The sequence below is a fragment of the Rutilus rutilus genome, assembly GCF_951802725.1.
Source record: "Rutilus rutilus genome assembly, chromosome: 1".
Lineage (NCBI taxonomy): Eukaryota > Metazoa > Chordata > Actinopteri > Cypriniformes > Leuciscidae > Rutilus > Rutilus rutilus.
In genome coordinates this window covers 65,477,997-65,497,340 of record NC_140209.1, presented here as the reverse complement: position 1 = coordinate 65,497,340, position 19,344 = coordinate 65,477,997, and the positions used below count along the sequence as shown (strand labels likewise).

The window sequence follows — 19,344 nt, the reverse complement described above, 5'->3', positions numbered from 1 at the left end:
ACTTTATCCTTCAATTATTTATCTCTATTTAAAAACATCTACAAATGGCATCAGAGTCATTAAAACAATTTAATGAATGGCTGGAAGCAGCAGAAACCATGGCTGATGAGCTGGAAACCCAAAAAGTAAAGTTTTTCATTATACATATTTCATTATTTCTCTATCATGGTATTTACCTAAATTTAAAAGAAAATGCCTCTGCAAATGCTTCCTCCAAATGTATCATTTAGTTTTTACTTTCAGACTAAAAAGAAAAGGGAAAAAGGAAAAAAGGGAGCTGAAGTCTCCGATGTTTCCTGGAGGAAGAGAGACCAGCATGGGTACATCCTACCACAACGTGTTCATAAGAGTTGATCTGGTCAGTAAAATATACTGCATACTGTTGTTCACAAGTGTCTAAGCTTTTGGTCAGCAGTGATGTTTTCTATATCATTACATGTTGTGTTTGCAGTTAAACCTGCCGGCACTAGGGAGCTCTCAGAGGTCGAGGAGGTGCAAATTAATGATATTCCGCAAGAGGTGCCAAGTCTTGGGAAGCATATTGAATTGAAAGCCTAAATAATTTCAGCTTTTATATTTAAATTTAAAATGTCACATATAGGCAACCGTAAAAGCATGTAATGCCCATTTACATCATGCATATGAAGTGACAAAGCCATATAAGAAATTGCTAAATTAAAAAATTAAAAACTAATTGCTTTATTAAAAATGCATTATTGCAACTGGCTTTTTCCTTATATTATTATTTATTTTTTATTAATTTAGATAAACATCTTCAGAGGCTAAAAAACCTGCTAACTTCAGTCACTGTCTCTGCATCAGTGGAAGTAGAAGAGACGCCCAGCACGTCTGCATGGACCTAAAGACAGGTCATCTCTGAAAAGAAATTCAGGGCTGCAATGCCAGAGATCTTGAACTGCATGTCGGCTGCAGAGACCGTTACCCAGCATTGCTGTCAACAATGCAGAACTGTTGATGCTGTTGTCCGGTGCATAGACTGTGTCCCCTCAGGAAATCAGTGTTCCTGTTCATCATGTGACACCGAGATCCACAGAAAAACTGTTTTCCATGATAGGGAAGCGATGTTTGATGGTTTTTTAAAACTCATTCCACCAACATCCGTAGTGGTGGCTGATGAAAGTGGCCAATATCAACTCCGTGAACAAGGCATGTTCAGATAATGTAGTCGGTTTTGTTGAGTAAATGTGTAGACATTACTGATATTACTTTCTGAAATGTGATTTACTGCAGTGTGTGTGCTTCCAGTTCCTCCACCGATACAAATCTGTTCCTGTGGTCCAAACCAAGACTTCAAAATTATCCCAGGAAAGCAGACCGTATTGGTGACTATCAACGGCATGTCTCGTCACTTCCTTCTACCTTTTTATATCCGACCAGATGAAGTCAAGCATAATAATGGCTTACTATATTCTTTTGTCCTGTGCTGTACAAATACTGGTCAAATAGTAAACACATGTTTGTTTTAAGGTCCACACAACCTGTGTCTGCCGTGTATAAGCTGTCCACTTTGTTCTTCCAGATGGACTCCTGGGATTAGTGACTTGCTTCAATACAGATACTGGCCAGCAACCACCAGCTGCCAAATGCTGTTTAAGTTTGATCTGTTCACGTCATTTGAGCAGATGAAATTAGCCAGCCCAGCTTTATCCCAACAAGCATTTCTCAGAATGCTTGAACGTCGATGTCTTTGCACTGGTCGGGTAAGGGCTGTTTTTATTTCCAAAGTGTTTGAATTCCAGACTTCAAAATCTTTTATTAACCAAAATAATACCATCCTTCTTTCCAGACGGGTAGTGTTTGTGGCGATACCTTCCACAGAGTCTTTCGGGAGTTTGCCTTCTGCAATTTTAAGAACATTTACATTTACATTAAAATATTCTGGGGATATCTATCTAAAATATTCTGGGGATATGGGGATATTCTGGGGATATCTAATTTGATTTTATCAATAAATTCCACTAGAAACAAACCTTGTTGTATTATTTTAATTTAATACTGTGAAGCTGCTTTGATACAATCTGTATTGTGAAAAGCGCTATACAAATATACTTGACTTGACTTGACTTGACATTTATTCATTTAGCTGACGCTTTTATCCAAAGCGACTTACAATTGCTATATATGTCAGAGGTCGCATGCCTCTGGAGCAACTAGGGGTTAAGTGTCTTGCTCAGGGACACATTGGTGTCTCACAGTGGATTCAAACCCGGGTCTCTCACACCAAAGGCATGTGTCTTATCCATTGCGCCACCACCACCCCTGAAGAAGAAAGACGATCTGTGCCTGATGGAGCCCTTTAAATGCCCAGCATGCACACCAGACATGCTGGCTATATCTGCAGACGCTAATAGAAAACATTACCGGTTCAAGAAATCCAAAGGGTAAGTGTAATCTTTCTTTCTTTTCTTCTTTAATGTGGATATAGGGTGGTGCAGTGGTGTTTGTGTGTCCATGCTGCATCTCTCCTGTCACCCAGTGCTAGATGCGATGGGCTCTAGACCCCCCATGCCATGACCCTCTAAAGGAAAAGCAAGTATAGCTATTGGTTGAATGGACTGATAGTTATTTATAGAGAAACTGTACTTTACCTTATTTCTGTAAAAAATAACAATCATTTTGTGGCATCTAAACATATTTCTTTAACATAATTTTCTTTGGCTCTAGTCATTATATAATTATACTTTTATTTGAAATTCATGGAAAGTAACAAAATGTGTCAAATGTGTGATTGCTTCACATTCAAACGTAAATGCTTTTACAATTTAAAGAGTGTTTTGAGAGATATAGCACTGTTTTACACAAGCTTGTTATATTACAGTTCTACGACAGCAATCTGGTCAATTGTTCAGGAACTTTTTCTCCCTTCTGTCGCCTGAAGACACAAACACAAATAAAGATTTAGTTATTTATTTTTGTACTTTAAACAGTGTGTTTTTTACTTCTTACACGAGTTAATTCCACATTACAGCATTCATTTCCACAGGACAAATACAAGCTGATACTCTAAACACAGTGTTCCAGATCACATGTGATTCATACAGACTAAAATGTGTGGCACCTTTATGGTTAATTGTCATATTAATTTAGGGGAATGCAACGTTTAATCATTATTATGTAATTGTGTTGGCGATGAATTCCTCTTATTTAACAGGACAGACGAACCATCTCTTTTTGATGGACTGTTCATCGCACAAGATGCCAAAGTATCTGCCTTTGTTGACCACATTAGAAGCCAGATGTTCAGTGTAAGGATTTCTTTAACTCTTTTTAATTGAATGTTTTCTTGTCCTGGGATTACATGTAACATGTTGTTTCTACTTTCAGAGGACAGGTCATGATGTCTGCGGACCGGCAACATTTCCAGCAGGCAGAGAAATAGCACAGAAGTCCAGGGCCAAGGTGGATGAAGAGGGCCTTGAAATAGCTGTGTGCAGACATGAGTCTCGCTGCAAGGCTTGAGCCTCTACCGTGGTGAAATATATGCCGACCCAATGTTCCTGCAGAAGGAGCTGGCACACGCTGCAAATGCAACACTCTTCTGTATGGACATTGCTTGCAGGTAGATAGCCATTGCCAAATGATAACTGAAGTTTTTACTGATGTTTTACCTTTATTAATATACGCCATGCATGGGAATAACACCATGACTAGCTAAAAATCACACATTTTTTATATTATGGAATTAGAAAATGAATATGGCTACTACCTTATCAGTACTGATATGACAAATTAGAAATTACCATACATATGACTACATACTGTAGTGTTACAAGAATTGTATACTTGCAATTTAGTTATTTCAACTTATTTTTGTGAGTAGAGATAACTAGATTGTCCAGACAACAAAAAATTGTAAGTTTTCTTGTCCTCAACTAGACTGAAAGTTGAATGAACGACTTAAATTGTTATTTTAACTCAAAAATGTATGTTTAAACAACTGCACTAGATTTTCTGTTGAATTAACAAGTATAATTGTTATTTTAACTTATAAATGTAAGTTGAAACAACTGCACTAAATTTTCTGCTGGTTTTACTTCAATTATACTCTAATGCTTTATTAGAAGTAAATTTGTAAACTAAACTTAGTAAACTAAACTTAATTTATCTATATATCTTGCTGTCTGGTAGACTGCATAAAAACCTAAACTTCAATTTTATTAGTGTGTACATTAAAAACATTACACTGTAAACCCCAATGTTATCGTTAATAAAGAAATCAAGTTGTCATAACTTAACATTACTTACAAGTTTTTGCATCAAAAATTAAACATTGGATTTTAATGTACTCATCTGGCAGCAAAAATCTTTCAGATTAAGATTTTAAGTGTTATGCACTCAAAATGTCAAGTAATTTAAATGATTCCCTATGTCTGTTTAATATGATTGTGCCTGAAATTCTGCCTTGACAACACGCTGATTGGTCGATGCACAAGGCAGTAGTTTTTTTGTTAATCGTGAATTTGCTGATGCAGGCAGCAGGCCAGAGGCACTGACACTGCATAAAAACAGTAATTTCGGGGTTAAAACGGAGCCGGCCCGTCCATCACGTTCACGTAGCCGACGGACATTTCAGGCTTCGCATATGGAACTGAATCACACAAGACCATAGACAGTATATAAACACAAGACTGACGCAGGCTGTAAAATTTTTTTTTTATTTTTTTTTTTTTTTTTGAAGTTTTTTTTTTTTTTTTTTTTTTTATTAAACAATGTCATGTACAAACAACATGGCAAAAAATATATATACAATTACATAATGACAGTAGAATCAGGTGCAAAATTGTATTACCAAAAAATAAAATAAAAATAATAATAAAAGTAAAAAAAAAAAAAAAAAAAAAGGGCTAGGGTTTACTTTTCAAGTCATATTCTTCTATTATAGCAAAAAGTTTTTTAGCATTTTTACTTTTCATCATTTTAAGGGAATTTGTATAAGAAAGAAACTCATTGTGAAATACACAGAATTTAGGATACACTTTCAGGTATTTAGATTTGTGTATATAGAATTTCACTAGAATAAGGATGCTATTAACCAAAAAATCGTCTTTGTTGCTTTCCATAACGAGTCCATAAATAATGTCCTTGTGAGAGAAGACTTCGAGATGAGGAACCTTTGGATATAGCCAGTCATGAATATCAAGCCATAAAGCCTCTACATACATACAATGAAAAAATAGATGATCAGTAGTTTCAACATTATCACAAAAAATACAATTACTAGTTTCAAATCCAAATCTTCGCTGTACAAATTCACTGGATGGATATACACCATTTATAATTTTAAAATGGATTTCCTTAGCTTTGGGAGTTAAAGGAAATTTTAAGTAAATTGTTCGTAATCTGTGAATATTTTTTTTTGAAAAAAACTGTGAAATCAAGTTTCTATAGGATACTATGGGGAATAAGATGTTATCAAACATATTTCTAATAATTTTGTTTGTAAGTTTAATTTCTTTAAAATCGACACCTTCAACTAAAAGTAATGGGAGACAAAAAATGGGAGGATTCGTTGTTGAAAGGTATCCTTGAACCAAACACATGAAAGCATTAGGGATAGCTTTAATCATAGAGTTAAATGTGTTCTGACTACAGGTTATATCATATTTGAGACAGAAACTCTCATGTGATATAAAATATCCTCTGCTATCGATTAAATGAAACACCGACCATATACCTTTCTCCATCCACTCTTTTTTATACAATGATTTGTTTCTTATTGTGATATATCTATTATTCCACATTGGGGTTTTGTGTGGTGTAAAATTATGGTTGTATAAGAGCTTCCAGTACAACAAGACTTGCTGATGAAACTGGGATAGTTTGATAGGGAGACGCTGGGGAATGAAGTCACATCTAAGCAAAAATTCAATCCCTCCCATTTTCTTAAATATTTCTCTGGGGATGTGAAACCAAAAATTATCATTATTAAGGAAGGATTTCAACCAGTTAATTTTAAGAGTTCCATTTATGAAATCAAAATCAATGGCTTGTAGACCTCCATCTTTGAATTCTTTAGTCAACTCTGCTCTTTTAATGTAATGAGCTTTTTTTCTCCAGATATAATCAAAGTTGATCTGATTAATTTTTTTAATCACTCTATTTGGTATCGATAAAGAGTATGCAGGGTAGATACATCTTGATAAACTATCCATTTTGGTTAAAAAAATCCTTCCCAATAAACTAATATCTCTCAATAACCATAAATTAAGTTTGGATTGACAATTGTCAACTACTTTCCACAGATTCAGATTTTCACATTCCATTATATCTTTAGAAAGATATATTCCTAAATATTTCACTATAGATTTAATAGGGATGTTATAGGCCTCGGTTAACTGGCATTGATGAACTGGCATCAGCTCACACTTTTGCAAATTTAATTCTAAACCAGAAGCTTTAGAGAAAATTTTGATTTTTTGCAGGATTTTGGGGACTTCTGAAAGCTGCTTCATAAAAATGGTAGTGTCATCAGCTAACTGGCTTATGAGAACTGGATGCCCAAACACCTCTAACGGAGCTATATTTGAATTTTTAAGAAAGATAGAAAGCAGCTCAGTAGATATTATAAAAAGAAATGGGGATAAGGGGCAACCCTGTTTAACTCCACGTTTGATAGAGAATCGGGGTGATGTACCTCCTGATAAAGAAATTGAACTATTTGAATTTTCATAAAGGGATTCAATTGTATTTCTAAATTTCTCTCCAAAACCAAATAACCTTAAACTATTCAAAATAAATGGGTGTTCAATTGAATCAAATGCCTTAAAAAAATCAAGGAATAAAATAAAACCATCATCATCAATAAGATGTCTATAATCTAAAATATCCAGAACTAACCGAATATTGTTATGGATAGATCTTCCTTTCATAAAACCTGATTGAGAGTCGCTTATAATTTTATGTAGGAATTTTTTCAGTCTGCTAGCGTAGACAGTTGTTACAATTTTGTAATCGGTGTTTAATAGAGTAATGGGCCTGAAATTATTTAAAAATTTGGAGTCCTTATCAGGTTTAGGGATTAAAGTTATTACACCTTGTTTCATTGTAAGGGGGAATGTCATATTATCTGTAGCTTCTTTTAACATGAGAGAGAAAGGATCTTTCAATAAACCCCAAAAATATTTATAGAAATTGGCTGTGAACCCATCGCTGCCTGGAGATTTATTTACAGACAAACTGTCTACAGCATTATTCAGCTCATCAGAGGTAATATCAGCATCACATAACAGTGCATACTCATCATCTATACGGGGAATCAGATCTTTAATATGGCTGAAAAATGATTCAGCATTATCCGAGGAAAAGGTTGAGGAATATAGTTTTTTATAGAAAGAGACAGCTTCCTTAGCAATCAAAGATCGGTCTGTGACTACATTACCATTAATTATTAATGCTTTAATAGCAAGTCTCTCCTGCCTTCTTTTTTCTAGACGACAGAAATAAGCGGTACTTTTCTCCCCTTCCTCAATCCACTTTGCCCTAGATCTTATGAAGGCTCCTTCAGCTTTTTGAAGATAGATATCATCCAGTTTAGTTAGTAGACATTGTAACATCCGTTTATCAGTGTCGGTAAGTGATGTTCTGCTATAATATTCATTTATTTCCTTAATGACTGTAATTTCCGTTAATTTGCTTTTTCTATTAAGGGATTTTCCAAAATGAATAGAAAATTCTCTCATTTTAAATTTAAGGAATTCCCACTTAGCATAGGACATTATTGAATCATCGTTCCTAACCTTAGAGATTATGTCTTTAATACCATCCTGAAAAGATTGGCATTTTAATAGATTAGAATTAAATTTCCAATACCCCTTATTATTGCCTCTAACACCAGAAGGATTGAGAAGTAACTTAATAACAGAGTGATCTGTGAGAGGTGCTGCTGACATACAACAATCAGAAACAATATTTATCATAGAGGAGGAGATTAACCAGAAATCTATTCTTGACTTTGCTGTATTATTTGGTTTAAACCAAGAATATTGTTCAACATCCGGATGTTTGATACGCCAGGGATCTAGTACGTTATGCTTGCGACAGAAATCAGACAGGGTAGGGTTATAAGAGCTATATTGACATTTGGGAGGATATCGATCAAGCCATTCATCATATACCATGTTAAAGTCGCCCCCCATAATTATGTTAGCAGTTGGATAGAAAACTTTAAGGCCATCCATGACGTCTGACACATCTGAAATCAATTGTCTGTTTTGAACTAAATTATTATATCCATAAACATTTATTAGAAAGATATACTGGTCATCAATGGACAAAACGCAAAGTAACCAGTGACCGTTATTGCTACCCCTAGATGTCACTACTTTACCAGGTGAATTGCAAAACAAAATAGCTAATCCTGCAGATTTAGTTGAACCATGGTCAAAAAGAATTTTGTCTCCCCATTGGTTTACCCAAAATTTCTCATCCTCAGGTTTTGAATGAGTTTCTTGTAATAAAATAAAGTTAGCTTTTTCACCCTTACAGAACAAAAATATAGATTTTCTCTTAATGTTGTCCCTTAATCCCCTAGCGTTAAGTGAAATACCTGAAAAACAAATATTCATAATACACAAATAAACAAACAACCGTAATTAGATGCAGTCCTAGTCCAACAGACTATAAACTGAAGAAGCCAGAAAAGGCAACAAATATAGGAAAAACCAGAAAACAGGCACAGTCCCTTAAATTCCTTTTCAATAACTGTGTAACTGTAATCCATTCTGATTTTGTTCAAAAAACAGACGGAAGACCATTTGTATTATTTAACGCAACAGGCCCTCGTCAGTATGCCTCATGTCATGATCTCAAGTGATTCTCTGTCCATCGATGTATCCAGCACCACCTCTGTAGTACGCACGTTTGCCGGCTGCTCTCGCTTGCTGTATCTTTGGCCACAACGCTGCCCGCAGATCCCTATCCGCCTTACAGTAATCTTCCAGGAAGCCGATTCCAAGATCTTTGCACATGGTGAGGTCTTTGGTCATCCGCCACAACGCGTCTCGGTGTATTCTCTGAGTGAATTGAATGATGACGTGCCTTGTTTTGTTTTCTTCACGTCTACCCACGCGGTGGACTGTATCAACGATGTGGTTAATGTTCGGGGACCATGACGGGGAGATTTTCACCAGTAAGTCGGTAACCACCATGCGTATATCTTCGCCTTCCTTTTCTTTTATCCCACGAATCCTGAGATTCCAGCGGCGTTTGTACCGTTCTAGTTCTAAGACCCGTTCCCTTAGCTCTTCGTTATTTTTTTTTAACACCGAAACTTCTCGACCAGTAGTTTGCACCTGGGATTTACAGTCTTTAATTTCTGCTGCGTTAAACTCGACAGCCTTCACAATACTAGCTAGCATTGCAGCATTTTGCTGAAGTTGAGAGCCAAATGAGTCAACTTTATCGGTTAGCTGCTTTATAGCATCCAAGATAGCATTCATGCCCTCTTTACCTTCTGACCCAGTGTCTTTCTTTTTAGTTACTGGAGGATTCTTCATCGGCGAGAAGGGGTCTTTCCTTTTAGCCTTTTCAGTGGAGTCTTCCATCCTTACGGCATACTCGTGGCAATCCATTGCCTCGCTGCAGCGGGTTAGAGTAGAACTCTTTTTCGACGTCATGGTGCACTTATTTTCAAATATTAACTGTATGAAAGCTAGAGGGCTTAAAATTAAATAAAATGGCAAAATAATAACAAATGGATTACAGAACGCAAATAAATACTGGGACTATCTCACAGAGCTCAGAACACGAGATGCACCTGGTCCGCCATCTTGCCGGAAGCTCACGCAGGCTGTAAATGGAATCTTTTTTTGAACCGACTCGAGCCTCTTCTCCCCCTCCCCCGCTATGGCTGACTCACTGCAGTTCTTGCGCGCGCAGCCGCAGAGAGCGTCCGGTATTTTCTGAGAAAACGTATGGTCAGGCCCGGTTCTACGGGGGTGCTTGAGGGTGCTAAATAAAAGTGAAAGCACCCTCAGATGAAAAATTATTAATAGCACAGATAAACGAGATTTTGCAGAAAATAAAACACAGACGGATTTCACACTCTTGCCTATAATAGGATAGCCTACACAAAATAAATAAATCAATAAAATTAAACAAATATATATATATATTAAATAAATTATTTCGTTATGCTTTCATGTTTAATGCATTGTAGTTGTCCTTTCGTGATCGCGATACGCAAAAGGTGAAGCTGTCTCTTTAATTGCCCACTTTGCTTGCGTGCGTGCTTCCCGCTCAGATATTTTGTTAGCTGAATTTCTGAGACGGGGCTTTAGGTAACGTAAAAATAAGTGTCCATTTTTAATCATCATGGACATAAGAAAATGGCTCAAGCAAGCCGTTTGAAGGAAGGTTACAGTACTGAATATATTTGGATTAGTTTCTTCCTCCTCCTCCGAATCACAACCTGTAAGTATTATTATTAATAATTGTAGCATGCTCAATAAGTATTTTGTGTAACGTTATGTGTGTTGTGTAACGTTAAGCTAGCGCAGCTTCTTGGTCTTTTGCTGCCAATTGTTTTGAACTGCTTGTCGTTGTTATTGGAGTTGTCATAAAGAATATAGCAGCAATACCTTGGTGTAATAACGTTACTGCAGCAGTGCTTTATCAATATGTTTATGCATAACGCAAACAATGAATGACTGATTGGGTGTTGATGTGTTGTCATGGTTGTCATATTGTACAGACCCGGCAGTCAGCGCTAGTGCATTATGGGTAATTGTTTATTGGGAGTTGATTTATGCGTTATTACAGCTATGGTTGGGGTTTGTGTTAGTAAAGTTACGTGTGTTTATGTTCAAGTTAGGTTGGATGTTCTTGGTACATTTTCTGCCTTGTTATGTAAAAATGTGTCTCTCACCGTCATGGAGAGAGACGTGTGTAAGGCAGTGACTTTTGGCCATTCAAGAAGTGTTTAATTGAAGTTGAAGCAGATTACAACAATGGTATCACCACAGTGTAGGTAGACTATGTGTGGTATGTTTTAATGTTTTGCAAAGTGAAGATGGCTGCTTGTTTACATGCTATTCTATAATTTACTGCTAGATCGTATTTTGTGTAACATAACAGCAATTACAGTAGTATTGTTGTATACAACATCCCCAATTTTGAGATACTATGTTTCAGACTGATGACTGAGCTATTTCCTACGATTATGTAAGCAGCACCCTCACTATATTCAGAAGCACCCTCAGTGATTTGGTTCTAGAACCGGGCCTGCGTATGGTAAGTGTGAATTCATAAAACTATTTTAAATAACATGTTTGCCAGAACATAACGTCAACATTTGTTCAATGTTCTAACGTTTTTATTTTTTACTGTATTTTCTAGACCGACATTGTTTTCGAGCCGTTAATTCCCGCTCCTGCTCCATTCAAATCTTGCGCGCTGATAACGTCCGGTATTTTCTGTGAGATTTACATCAGACGAAGGTAAGTTTGAATTCATAAAATCATTGTAAATAACATGTTTACCATAAAACAACGGCAAAGTTTTTCAATGCCATATTTTATCTGAACCGTATTTTATAGCCCACTGCCTTCGTTACTGCGTACGCTGACATCGTCCAGTGTTTTCAGACGTTTAGCCTATATTTTAGACGAGGGTAAGTGCAAATTCATGAAACCTTTTTAAATAGAGTATTTACCAAAACATAAGATTTGGTGTTGATTTAAATTGAGTGTGTTTATGTTGTAAAATAAGTCTAGCTATCTTAGTCTAACTTAGTTAGGTACGTTAACTGCTAACTGATGTTACTTAACTTAGCATCTGCAACTGTAACTACACACATTTCTAAGTTAGTCATTAGTTAAATATTCACGTTTATTAATTAACTGTTAATTAATTAGCTAGTGTGCTTGAGTTGTTAACTATTCTCCTTTGACAAATTAGTAGACACTTTCTTCTCAACTGTCCTCAGAGGCTTCAGAAACAACACTGAAGGAAGCTGACTTTTGATTGATGTGAGACAGACAAGGCCGAAAAGGTTTTAGCTATGTACTTAAAAATATATCATATTTGTTAAAGTGCAGTGTATGACTCCATTTGTTTGTTTTAATGTTCTAGTAAGTGTAGAAATCTACCATGTACTTAGTTTTATTATGATGTAATGTACTGTGCAAGTTATATGATTGTTTTCAGGCCAGTTGGTAAATGCTGCCATTCTTCTCAAATACTGCTGCTCTTCAAAGAACAGAGTCATTCATCAGGTAACACACACAAAAATAGTTTTTGTTTGAATACCATTTAGTTTCCCAAGTTATCTTGTATTTTATTTAGTTAATGAAACGGCAAGAAAGCACTTTGACTTGCTTTATTTCCATTCTTGTTGCTGTCCAACTAACAAAATTGCTTTGTATTGTTACATTTTTATTATTATATCACTCTAACCTGTTATTTACAATTATGAGCACAGATTAATTAAATTACACTAAAAAATTGTCTAGCAGTTTTTATTCATGGTCAGATTCAATCCATCATGGATGGATTTGAGCACATAGACGATTCACTGATTTTTTTACTTCCTTGTGTTCAAGCTTCAGTCAAGTCGATTAAAAGCTGCTTGTTCACCAACCGGACCAAACAGGATTTTTTCTTTTACCTCAGTTTCATCTCAGTTGCAGAGCTCTACCAGATATAGGTAAGTCTTCACCACAATCTTTGAATTAAAAAAAAAGTTACTGTCAAATTGAATCGTTATGGGTGATATAAATAGTAGGGCTGTGCCATATCATACCGTCCACGATAATACCAGTATAAATTTTTACATGATAAAAAAGCGTCATATCGCGATATCACTGATATAGCGACGCAATGACGTATGGCACATTACGTTCCCTAGCACGCACAACAACAACACCTGTCTGAGCGTGAGAGCAGCAAGTCAGCCTCCAATGACGATCAAATCAATAATTTTTAAACGTTCTCCAAGACGCAGTATTACCAACCGTGTGAGTTTCTCCAAGATGCAATATTATCAACCAGTGCCGCGTCTTCTCTCTCTCGCTCTCAAAATGGGTTGCACAAGTCAAGCGTCGATACCACACTCGTGTTTAGCAGTCAGGACATGACGGTCACTTGCATCGTAACTAAAGTTTATCATTTTCACTTCTTTTTAAGTCTTATCAGTTTAAACATTTGCGATTTTAAACTATTCAGTACTCTCGCGCGCTCTGTTTACTCTGCGTGCATACATGTATACATGTATACAGTAAAGCCGTCTCACGAACAGCTCGCGAGTAACAAAAGTTCCTTTTCACGGATTAGGCCTATATCGTGAACACGCAAAATTGTGTAAAAATGCCGGTCGTGGTTAGTATATTCATAAACAGTCGGTTATGTCTGGAATTAGCATAAAACGCGTGTGACAATGTGACAGTCAGCAGCATCATGAAAACAGTAATGGATCCGGGCACTAGCTCTAAAAGTGACAGCACAGCAGCCATATGTGTCTGTCATTGTCGTCAAAACAACAAAAGATAGCTTTCATTGTAAGGAATCAGAATTAATATCCTATGCATTTAATTTAGTCAGGACTATCAGTGTTATTTTACATTTGATTACCTTATACAGTTTCTGTAGCATTTCTGAATACTAGTGTTAGACCTACCCAAAAACTTTTCTCTTTATTTGTATCTTTATTATTTTGTATATATTTTTTGCTACTTTTTTGTAAAACAATTGTAAAAACACAATGAGTGAGCAAACATTTAGGTGAGATAAATGTAATAAAAAAAATTGTCAACTTTTTTTTTCTATATCGTCATAAATATCATTATCGCAAATATTCTTGAAATATCGTGATATAATTTTGAGGCTATATCGCCCACCCCTAATAAATAGCAAGTAATACGTCTGTGGTTTGAAATGTCACGGTTTTCATTATTACTATTCAGTGTTTGGATTTTGCCTCGCGCCATTTCAATGCGCTTTTGTTCATGTTTTAAGAAATCTTGATAATAGGGTGAATTATTCACAATGTTGTCACAAATTTAAAGGGGTCATATAATGCCATTTTTGCACAAGCTAATATGAGTCTTTTTTTTTCTTTTTTACCTCAGTCACTTCAATTCAACTCAGTTGCAGAGCGCCAGATATACGTAAGTTTTGACCACAATCTTTGAATTACAAAAGTAAATGTCATATTGAATCGATATGGGTGATGTACAATTAATACGTCTGTGGTTTGAATGTTTTCATTATTTCTATTCGTAGTTTGGATCTTGCGCCATGTCATCACGCTTATGTTCATGTTTTAAGAAATCTTGATAATAGGGTGAATTAGTCATGATATTGTCACAAATTTAAGATTATTGAGTGTATTTCAAATCAGAGTGTTTTGCACATAGAAGATTCGCTCATTGTATTTCCTCGTGTTGACTCACAGGTTCCGTCAAGTTGACTAAAAGCTTGTTCACCAACCGGATTTATTACCTCAGTCACTACATAAGTTGCAGAGCACCAGATACAGGTGAGTTTTCACTGCAATCTTTGGCAATCATTAAAATTAACTATCAATTTGAATTGATGTGTGTAAAATAAGTAACTTATTATATCTGTACTTTTAAATGTTACTGTTTTTATTGATATTGGAAATGGTTGTGGCGCTCTCGTGAACTAATTTTGAGGCCCACACAGAAGAAAAAGAATAGTTGAAAAAAGTATTTTTTCTTTTCTTTTTTTTACGAAGTATTCTCGTTGCTTGATAAACTTAAGGTTGAGCCACTGTAGTCACTTGGACTATTGTAACAATGTTTTTACAATTTTTTCTGGGCTGGCAAATATCGATTACCCAGCAGTCTATGAAGGAGTGAGCCAGCTCTCAGATTTCATCAAAAATATCTTAATTTGTGTTCCGAAGATGAACGAAAGTCTTACAGGGTTGGAACAACACCTTTAATGCTTTTCATAGTTTCTTTTTGAAAGGAATGTTGTGAACAGGATGTTTCATGTGTTGGTATGTTGTGGGAGTGGCATTTTAGAGTGTTTAGTTTAATTGATGAATTTGTTGAAGCTTGAGAGCATAAATAATTGGTAACTTAGTTGATATTAAAATGGCATTTAAGCCAATTCATAGGTCTTTAATGTGTTAAACAATGTTTAAACGGTATCTTTTGGAACAAAGGATGTTTCTATATTGAATGCTGTGGGTTGATCTTGTTTAATGTAACAGATTAATCCACAAGACATGCATTGAGACAGGTGTAAAACACCTTTTCACAAGGTTGTTTTCTGCAATTTCATTGTAGTTCATTGCAAAAAAAAATTGAATTGTATATAACACCTGATGTTCTTGTTACATCATAAGAAGAATGGCATCTACGCTAATGTTAGTCTTTTTGTTTATTCCAAGGTTTACTGAAGTCAGCCGGATCCGGGCCGTATCCAGATCAGGTGGTGGACCTGCGCCTGGACACGTCCACAACGCATCCCTGAAGTGCCAGCCTCATCAGCCCTGTGAAGGCCTCATCGACACTACAGCCATCAGCACTGATCCTCAACAAACTCGTCTCCATACCGGCGTGACTCCGACTTCCAGTCAGATGAAACTGGATAATATTCTGAATGTTCTGATCCAATCTGACTTCTGACCTGTAATGCTGCCTGAATCATAATCATACACTGTTCGTTCTTTGCCCAGAGGTGAACTGAGTGACTGAGCCTGGGTTCTCCCAAGGTTTTTTTTCTCCATTCTGTCACCTGATGGAGTTTTGGTTCCTTGCCACTGTTGCCTTGGCTTTTGGCTTGCTTAGTTAGGGACATTTAATATTCAACAATATTATTGATTTGCCTTACTTAAGGTGAAAGATGACGCAATTTTCTCCTAGAAACAAACTTTGTTGTATTATTTTCATGTTATCACTGTGCTGCTTTGATACAATCTGTATTGTAAAAAGTGCTATATAAATAAAGGTGACTTAACTAATTAACTTATTGTAAATTGTATCAGTGATCGTCAATTTTACATATTTTTTTAAATCAAATGTATTTTACAAATTAATGTTCTAGTAGTAATTCATTATTTGGTACTGCTGCAGTTTTTAAAACACCACTTTAGTTGGCTGAACTTATTGGGTGTAGTTTAGAAAACTAATCTTTAGTTTGCTGAACTTATTGGGTGTAGTTTAGAAAACTTAACTTTAGTTGACTGAACTAATTGGGTGTAGTTTAGAAAACTAATCTTTAGTTTGCTGAACTTATTGGATGTAGTTTAGAAAACTTAGCTTTAGTTGACTGAACTTAAATTCGAAGTTTACTTAACTAAATTAAATCAGTTCATTGTACTTTATAACTTGTCAGGTAAACTTATCCAAATTTGTCAGGTACACTTTTATAAATAAGTTAGTAAAACTCAAAAAAATCCATGCAAAAAGATAACAAAAAATAATGAGTTAAGTCAACAAAAGATTTTTTTACAGTGTACTAGTCACTTAGATCCTGGTTTGTCTCCTTACCAGTTTTGGCTATTTCCCCTTTACAGGCACTGGCCTTATTTGGATAAGATGGCAGAAAAGTTATCCGAGCTCCAACCACTTCCCATGATGAAGCCTTTTCTATCTGTAATGCATGCCAAGGCTCACACTGGCAAATGTGAGGTACTGTGTGTGAGTTAAGTTTACGTTTGAATGTTTTAATGAAACATCCTTACAGCATCAGAAAAAATTTGCTTGATTATTATCTGGGTAAATATGCACGTTTCATAAGTCAAAAGTAGTAAACATTATTGAAATGCTTTAATGCAGTGGTTTTCAGACCTGTCCTGGAGGACCCCAGCACTGCATTGTGTACAGTATGTCTCCCTTATCTGACACACACAATTCAGGTCTTGCAGTCTCTACTAATGAGCTGATGAGTTAAATCAAGTGTGTCATATAAGTGAGATATACAAAATGTGTAGTGCTGGGTATCCTCAAGGACGGTTTAAAACCACTTATTTAGTGTCTGTGTGTGTGTGTGTGTGTGTGTGTGTGTGTGTGTGTGTGTATGCGTATGAACTTTTTAAACATAGTTAACATTACTATCAGTGATCACACTGTTACAACAGTACTGGTCATTCTGGTTTAACCGCAGGGTTGTTTGCAGGATATGCTTCCTGATCCCGTCCAAAAGTTCTGACTGCACAATTGCAGTTGTGAAAGCTTTTCTTTCATTGTTATCCTACCTCAGAACATTTTATATTTTCAAATATTGAAACATATCAAAATTTGCTCATGGCACCAAATTCAATTGATGATACACAAACTAATAAATAAGATTTGAATGATAAAGGTCTTGGTCTTCTTCTTGGGAGCAGGTTAGGTGGGGCGGGAGAAGCCAGGAGGGAGCAGGAAACACTGTTGGTGAAGAGCTGGAACAGGTCAATAGCTTCCTTTCAAGGGCAGCTCTTACTACAAACTACATGACCAAGTCAGGTAAAGGGTTAACCAGTGTGTTTGACACACAATGCTAGATTGATTTGTTCTTATTGGTTTTGTTTTTTCATAGGCAGAGGAGATATGATTACTGTACTTGCCATGGGATGGAGCAATAGGAAGGTGGAGAGTCTCCACAAGACACTGGCGAAAAGATTTGTCAAAGTAAGAAGCCTAGACCGCACGTTAAGGTGTTTCCTGGGCCCTGGAGACACTATGAATGTGATTGTGCTCTCCCCTGCATTTTTTTCAGGGGCAATTGTGGTTAATTTTGCAGTGATACTGTGTTTTCTGTCATTTTTTTAATCTTTTTAAATAGACTACACAGAGAGCAGAAATGGAAGCAGCCGATCTTGAGAGTCTCAAGCAGGAGTTAAACATCTCTATGGAGGATGCAGATCGGTGGGTGTGTGATGGCAAGCAATGGGCAGCCACTGGTATGTAATATAGTCGCTGGTGTATACATTTCCATATTTGTCTACATTTTTGCAGTGATACTGTATTTTCTGTAATGGTCGACTTTGCTTATTTCTGGTTTTCAAGAGAGACATAGGACTCACAGTAGCCAGGAAGAGCTCCAGAGTGAAATCCATGAGATTATTTATTCCATCCGAAAAAAGAAGCATGATCTGTGTCGACAAAATGGTATTTGATACTACATCACTCAACTTGCATTTTGTAATTGTTATTTTTTTATTTTTTTTTAACCTTACAGACAGCAACCAAACAAGGCAACGCAAACGGAGAAGACTTGGTGAGCTCAAAAAGACACTCAGAGAGAAGATAGTGCTGTACAACACCATTCCTGGCTGTGAAGAGAAAACTGACACCGAAGCAGCGTGCAGTCTCTCTGATGACTTTATTCTGCCTTGGGAAGCACAAGGAGATGCTAATTAATGTGTTTTATTTTTGTGCTTTTTTGAATTCACAAAATTCAGTTGATTGTTAATACAAGTAATAACACTCAGCAATTTAACACTGCCACCCAGTAAAAAAGGTGCAACATACAGTAAAGAATAACACATTATATATTCTGTTGCTCTCTGAACAATGATCTGTAATGTTCCCATATGAAGACATAGGGCCAGTTGTTCAAAGGTAAGCTGATCGGATTTTGGTTATCGGATTGGATCAAATCTTGAAAATGGGTTGTTCAAAAGGGAAAGAAGGAATCTGAAATCAGATTAGATCACGGAATCCAATCCTAGTTTTAATCTGGATCAAACCTTCAGTTTGTGTTGTTCAAAACTTAGTCAGTAGGATTTGGATAACTTTGATCCAAATAAACAGGATCATCCTGATCCCAACAGGGGATAGAAATGGGGGTAGAAATTCTATAGGATTTCAAGGTGGATTCCAGGAAGAAAATGTAGTAAAAATTGGAAATTGGTCAAATAATACATTTGTATTATTTAGTGTATATACTTTTATTTATATTAGAGAGAGATAGAGAGAGAGAGAGAGAGAGAGAGAGAGAGAGAGAGAGAGAGAGAGAGAGAGAGAGAGAGAGAGAGAGAGAGAGATTCATCATATATTCATGTTGTTTCAATCCTGATGTAATAATGACTGTGGAAAAAAATAAAAATAATGAGCATTTATTACAGCAATAAAAAATCCTGTATATAGATGGATATGTGTGGTTAGGGTTAGATACATTTGTGTGTGTGTGTGTGTGAGAGAGAGAGAGAGAGGGAGAGAGAAAGTGTGTCTGTGTGTGAGAGATGTGTGCATGTGAGAGAGAGTGTGTCTGTCTGTGTTTCTATGTGTGAGAAACATGTTAGAAAGTGTGTGTGCCTATAGTATGTTTCTGAGAGTGTATGTGTGAGAGAGTGTTTCTGTGTGTGAGAGATTGTATGTCTGTTTGTGTGAGAGTGTGTCTGTGTGTGAGAGAGATAGTTTGTATGTGAGA

At 36.1% G+C, this 19,344-nt stretch overlaps 2 protein-coding genes and 1 long non-coding RNA gene across 4 annotated transcripts; all 3 read left to right on the top strand.

The window, feature by feature from the left end:
• The first annotated feature begins 2,297 nt into the window (after positions 1-2,297).
• LOC311296443 (uncharacterized protein) lies at positions 2,298-3,623 on the top strand. The gene is made up of 3 exons (XM_084418238.1): positions 2,298-2,402; positions 3,173-3,266; positions 3,346-3,623. Exons 1-3 carry the CDS (start codon positions 2,308-2,310, stop codon positions 3,478-3,480), a joined length of 324 nt encoding a protein of 107 aa, XP_084274364.1. The 5' UTR covers positions 2,298-2,307; the 3' UTR covers positions 3,481-3,623.
• A 9,059-nt stretch (positions 3,624-12,682) lies between these two features.
• Positions 12,683-15,231, top strand: LOC311296562. The gene is made up of 3 exons (XR_014628621.1): positions 12,683-12,974; positions 14,085-14,123; positions 14,411-15,231. It is a non-coding gene; the product is annotated as an uncharacterized lncRNA (long non-coding RNA).
• Positions 15,232-16,508: 1,277 nt separating this feature from the next.
• LOC311296216 (uncharacterized protein) lies at positions 16,509-18,674 on the top strand. Of its 2 annotated transcripts, XM_084417892.1 has the most exons (6): positions 16,509-16,619; positions 17,318-17,435; positions 17,509-17,600; positions 17,755-17,872; positions 17,979-18,080; positions 18,151-18,674. In XM_084417892.1, the coding sequence occupies exons 1-6, from the start codon at positions 16,527-16,529 to the stop codon at positions 18,330-18,332; spliced, it is 705 nt and encodes a 234-aa protein (XP_084274018.1). In that variant the 5' UTR covers positions 16,509-16,526; the 3' UTR covers positions 18,333-18,674. The 2 variants fall into 2 exon arrangements, with proteins under 2 accessions (XP_084274018.1, XP_084274019.1); XM_084417893.1 differs by lacking the exon at positions 17,979-18,080.
• Positions 18,675-19,344: the final 670 nt, after the last annotated feature.

Coding starts and splice junctions, on each gene's coding strand:
- LOC311296443 (XM_084418238.1), top strand. CDS start 2,308: ATGGAGCCCTTTAAATGCCCAGCATGCACACCAGACATGCTGGCTATA. Junction 2,403..3,172: donor CGGTTCAAGAAATCCAAAGG/GTAAGTGTAATC, acceptor CTTATTTAACAG/GACAGACGAACCATCTCTTT. Junction 3,267..3,345: donor TTAGAAGCCAGATGTTCAGT/GTAAGGATTTCT, acceptor TTCTACTTTCAG/AGGACAGGTCATGATGTCTG.
- LOC311296216 (XM_084417892.1), top strand. CDS start 16,527: ATGGCAGAAAAGTTATCCGAGCTCCAACCACTTCCCATGATGAAGCCT. Junction 16,620..17,317: donor CTCACACTGGCAAATGTGAG/GTACTGTGTGTG, acceptor TCTTGGGAGCAG/GTTAGGTGGGGCGGGAGAAG. Junction 17,601..17,754: donor TGGCGAAAAGATTTGTCAAA/GTAAGAAGCCTA, acceptor CTTTTTAAATAG/ACTACACAGAGAGCAGAAAT.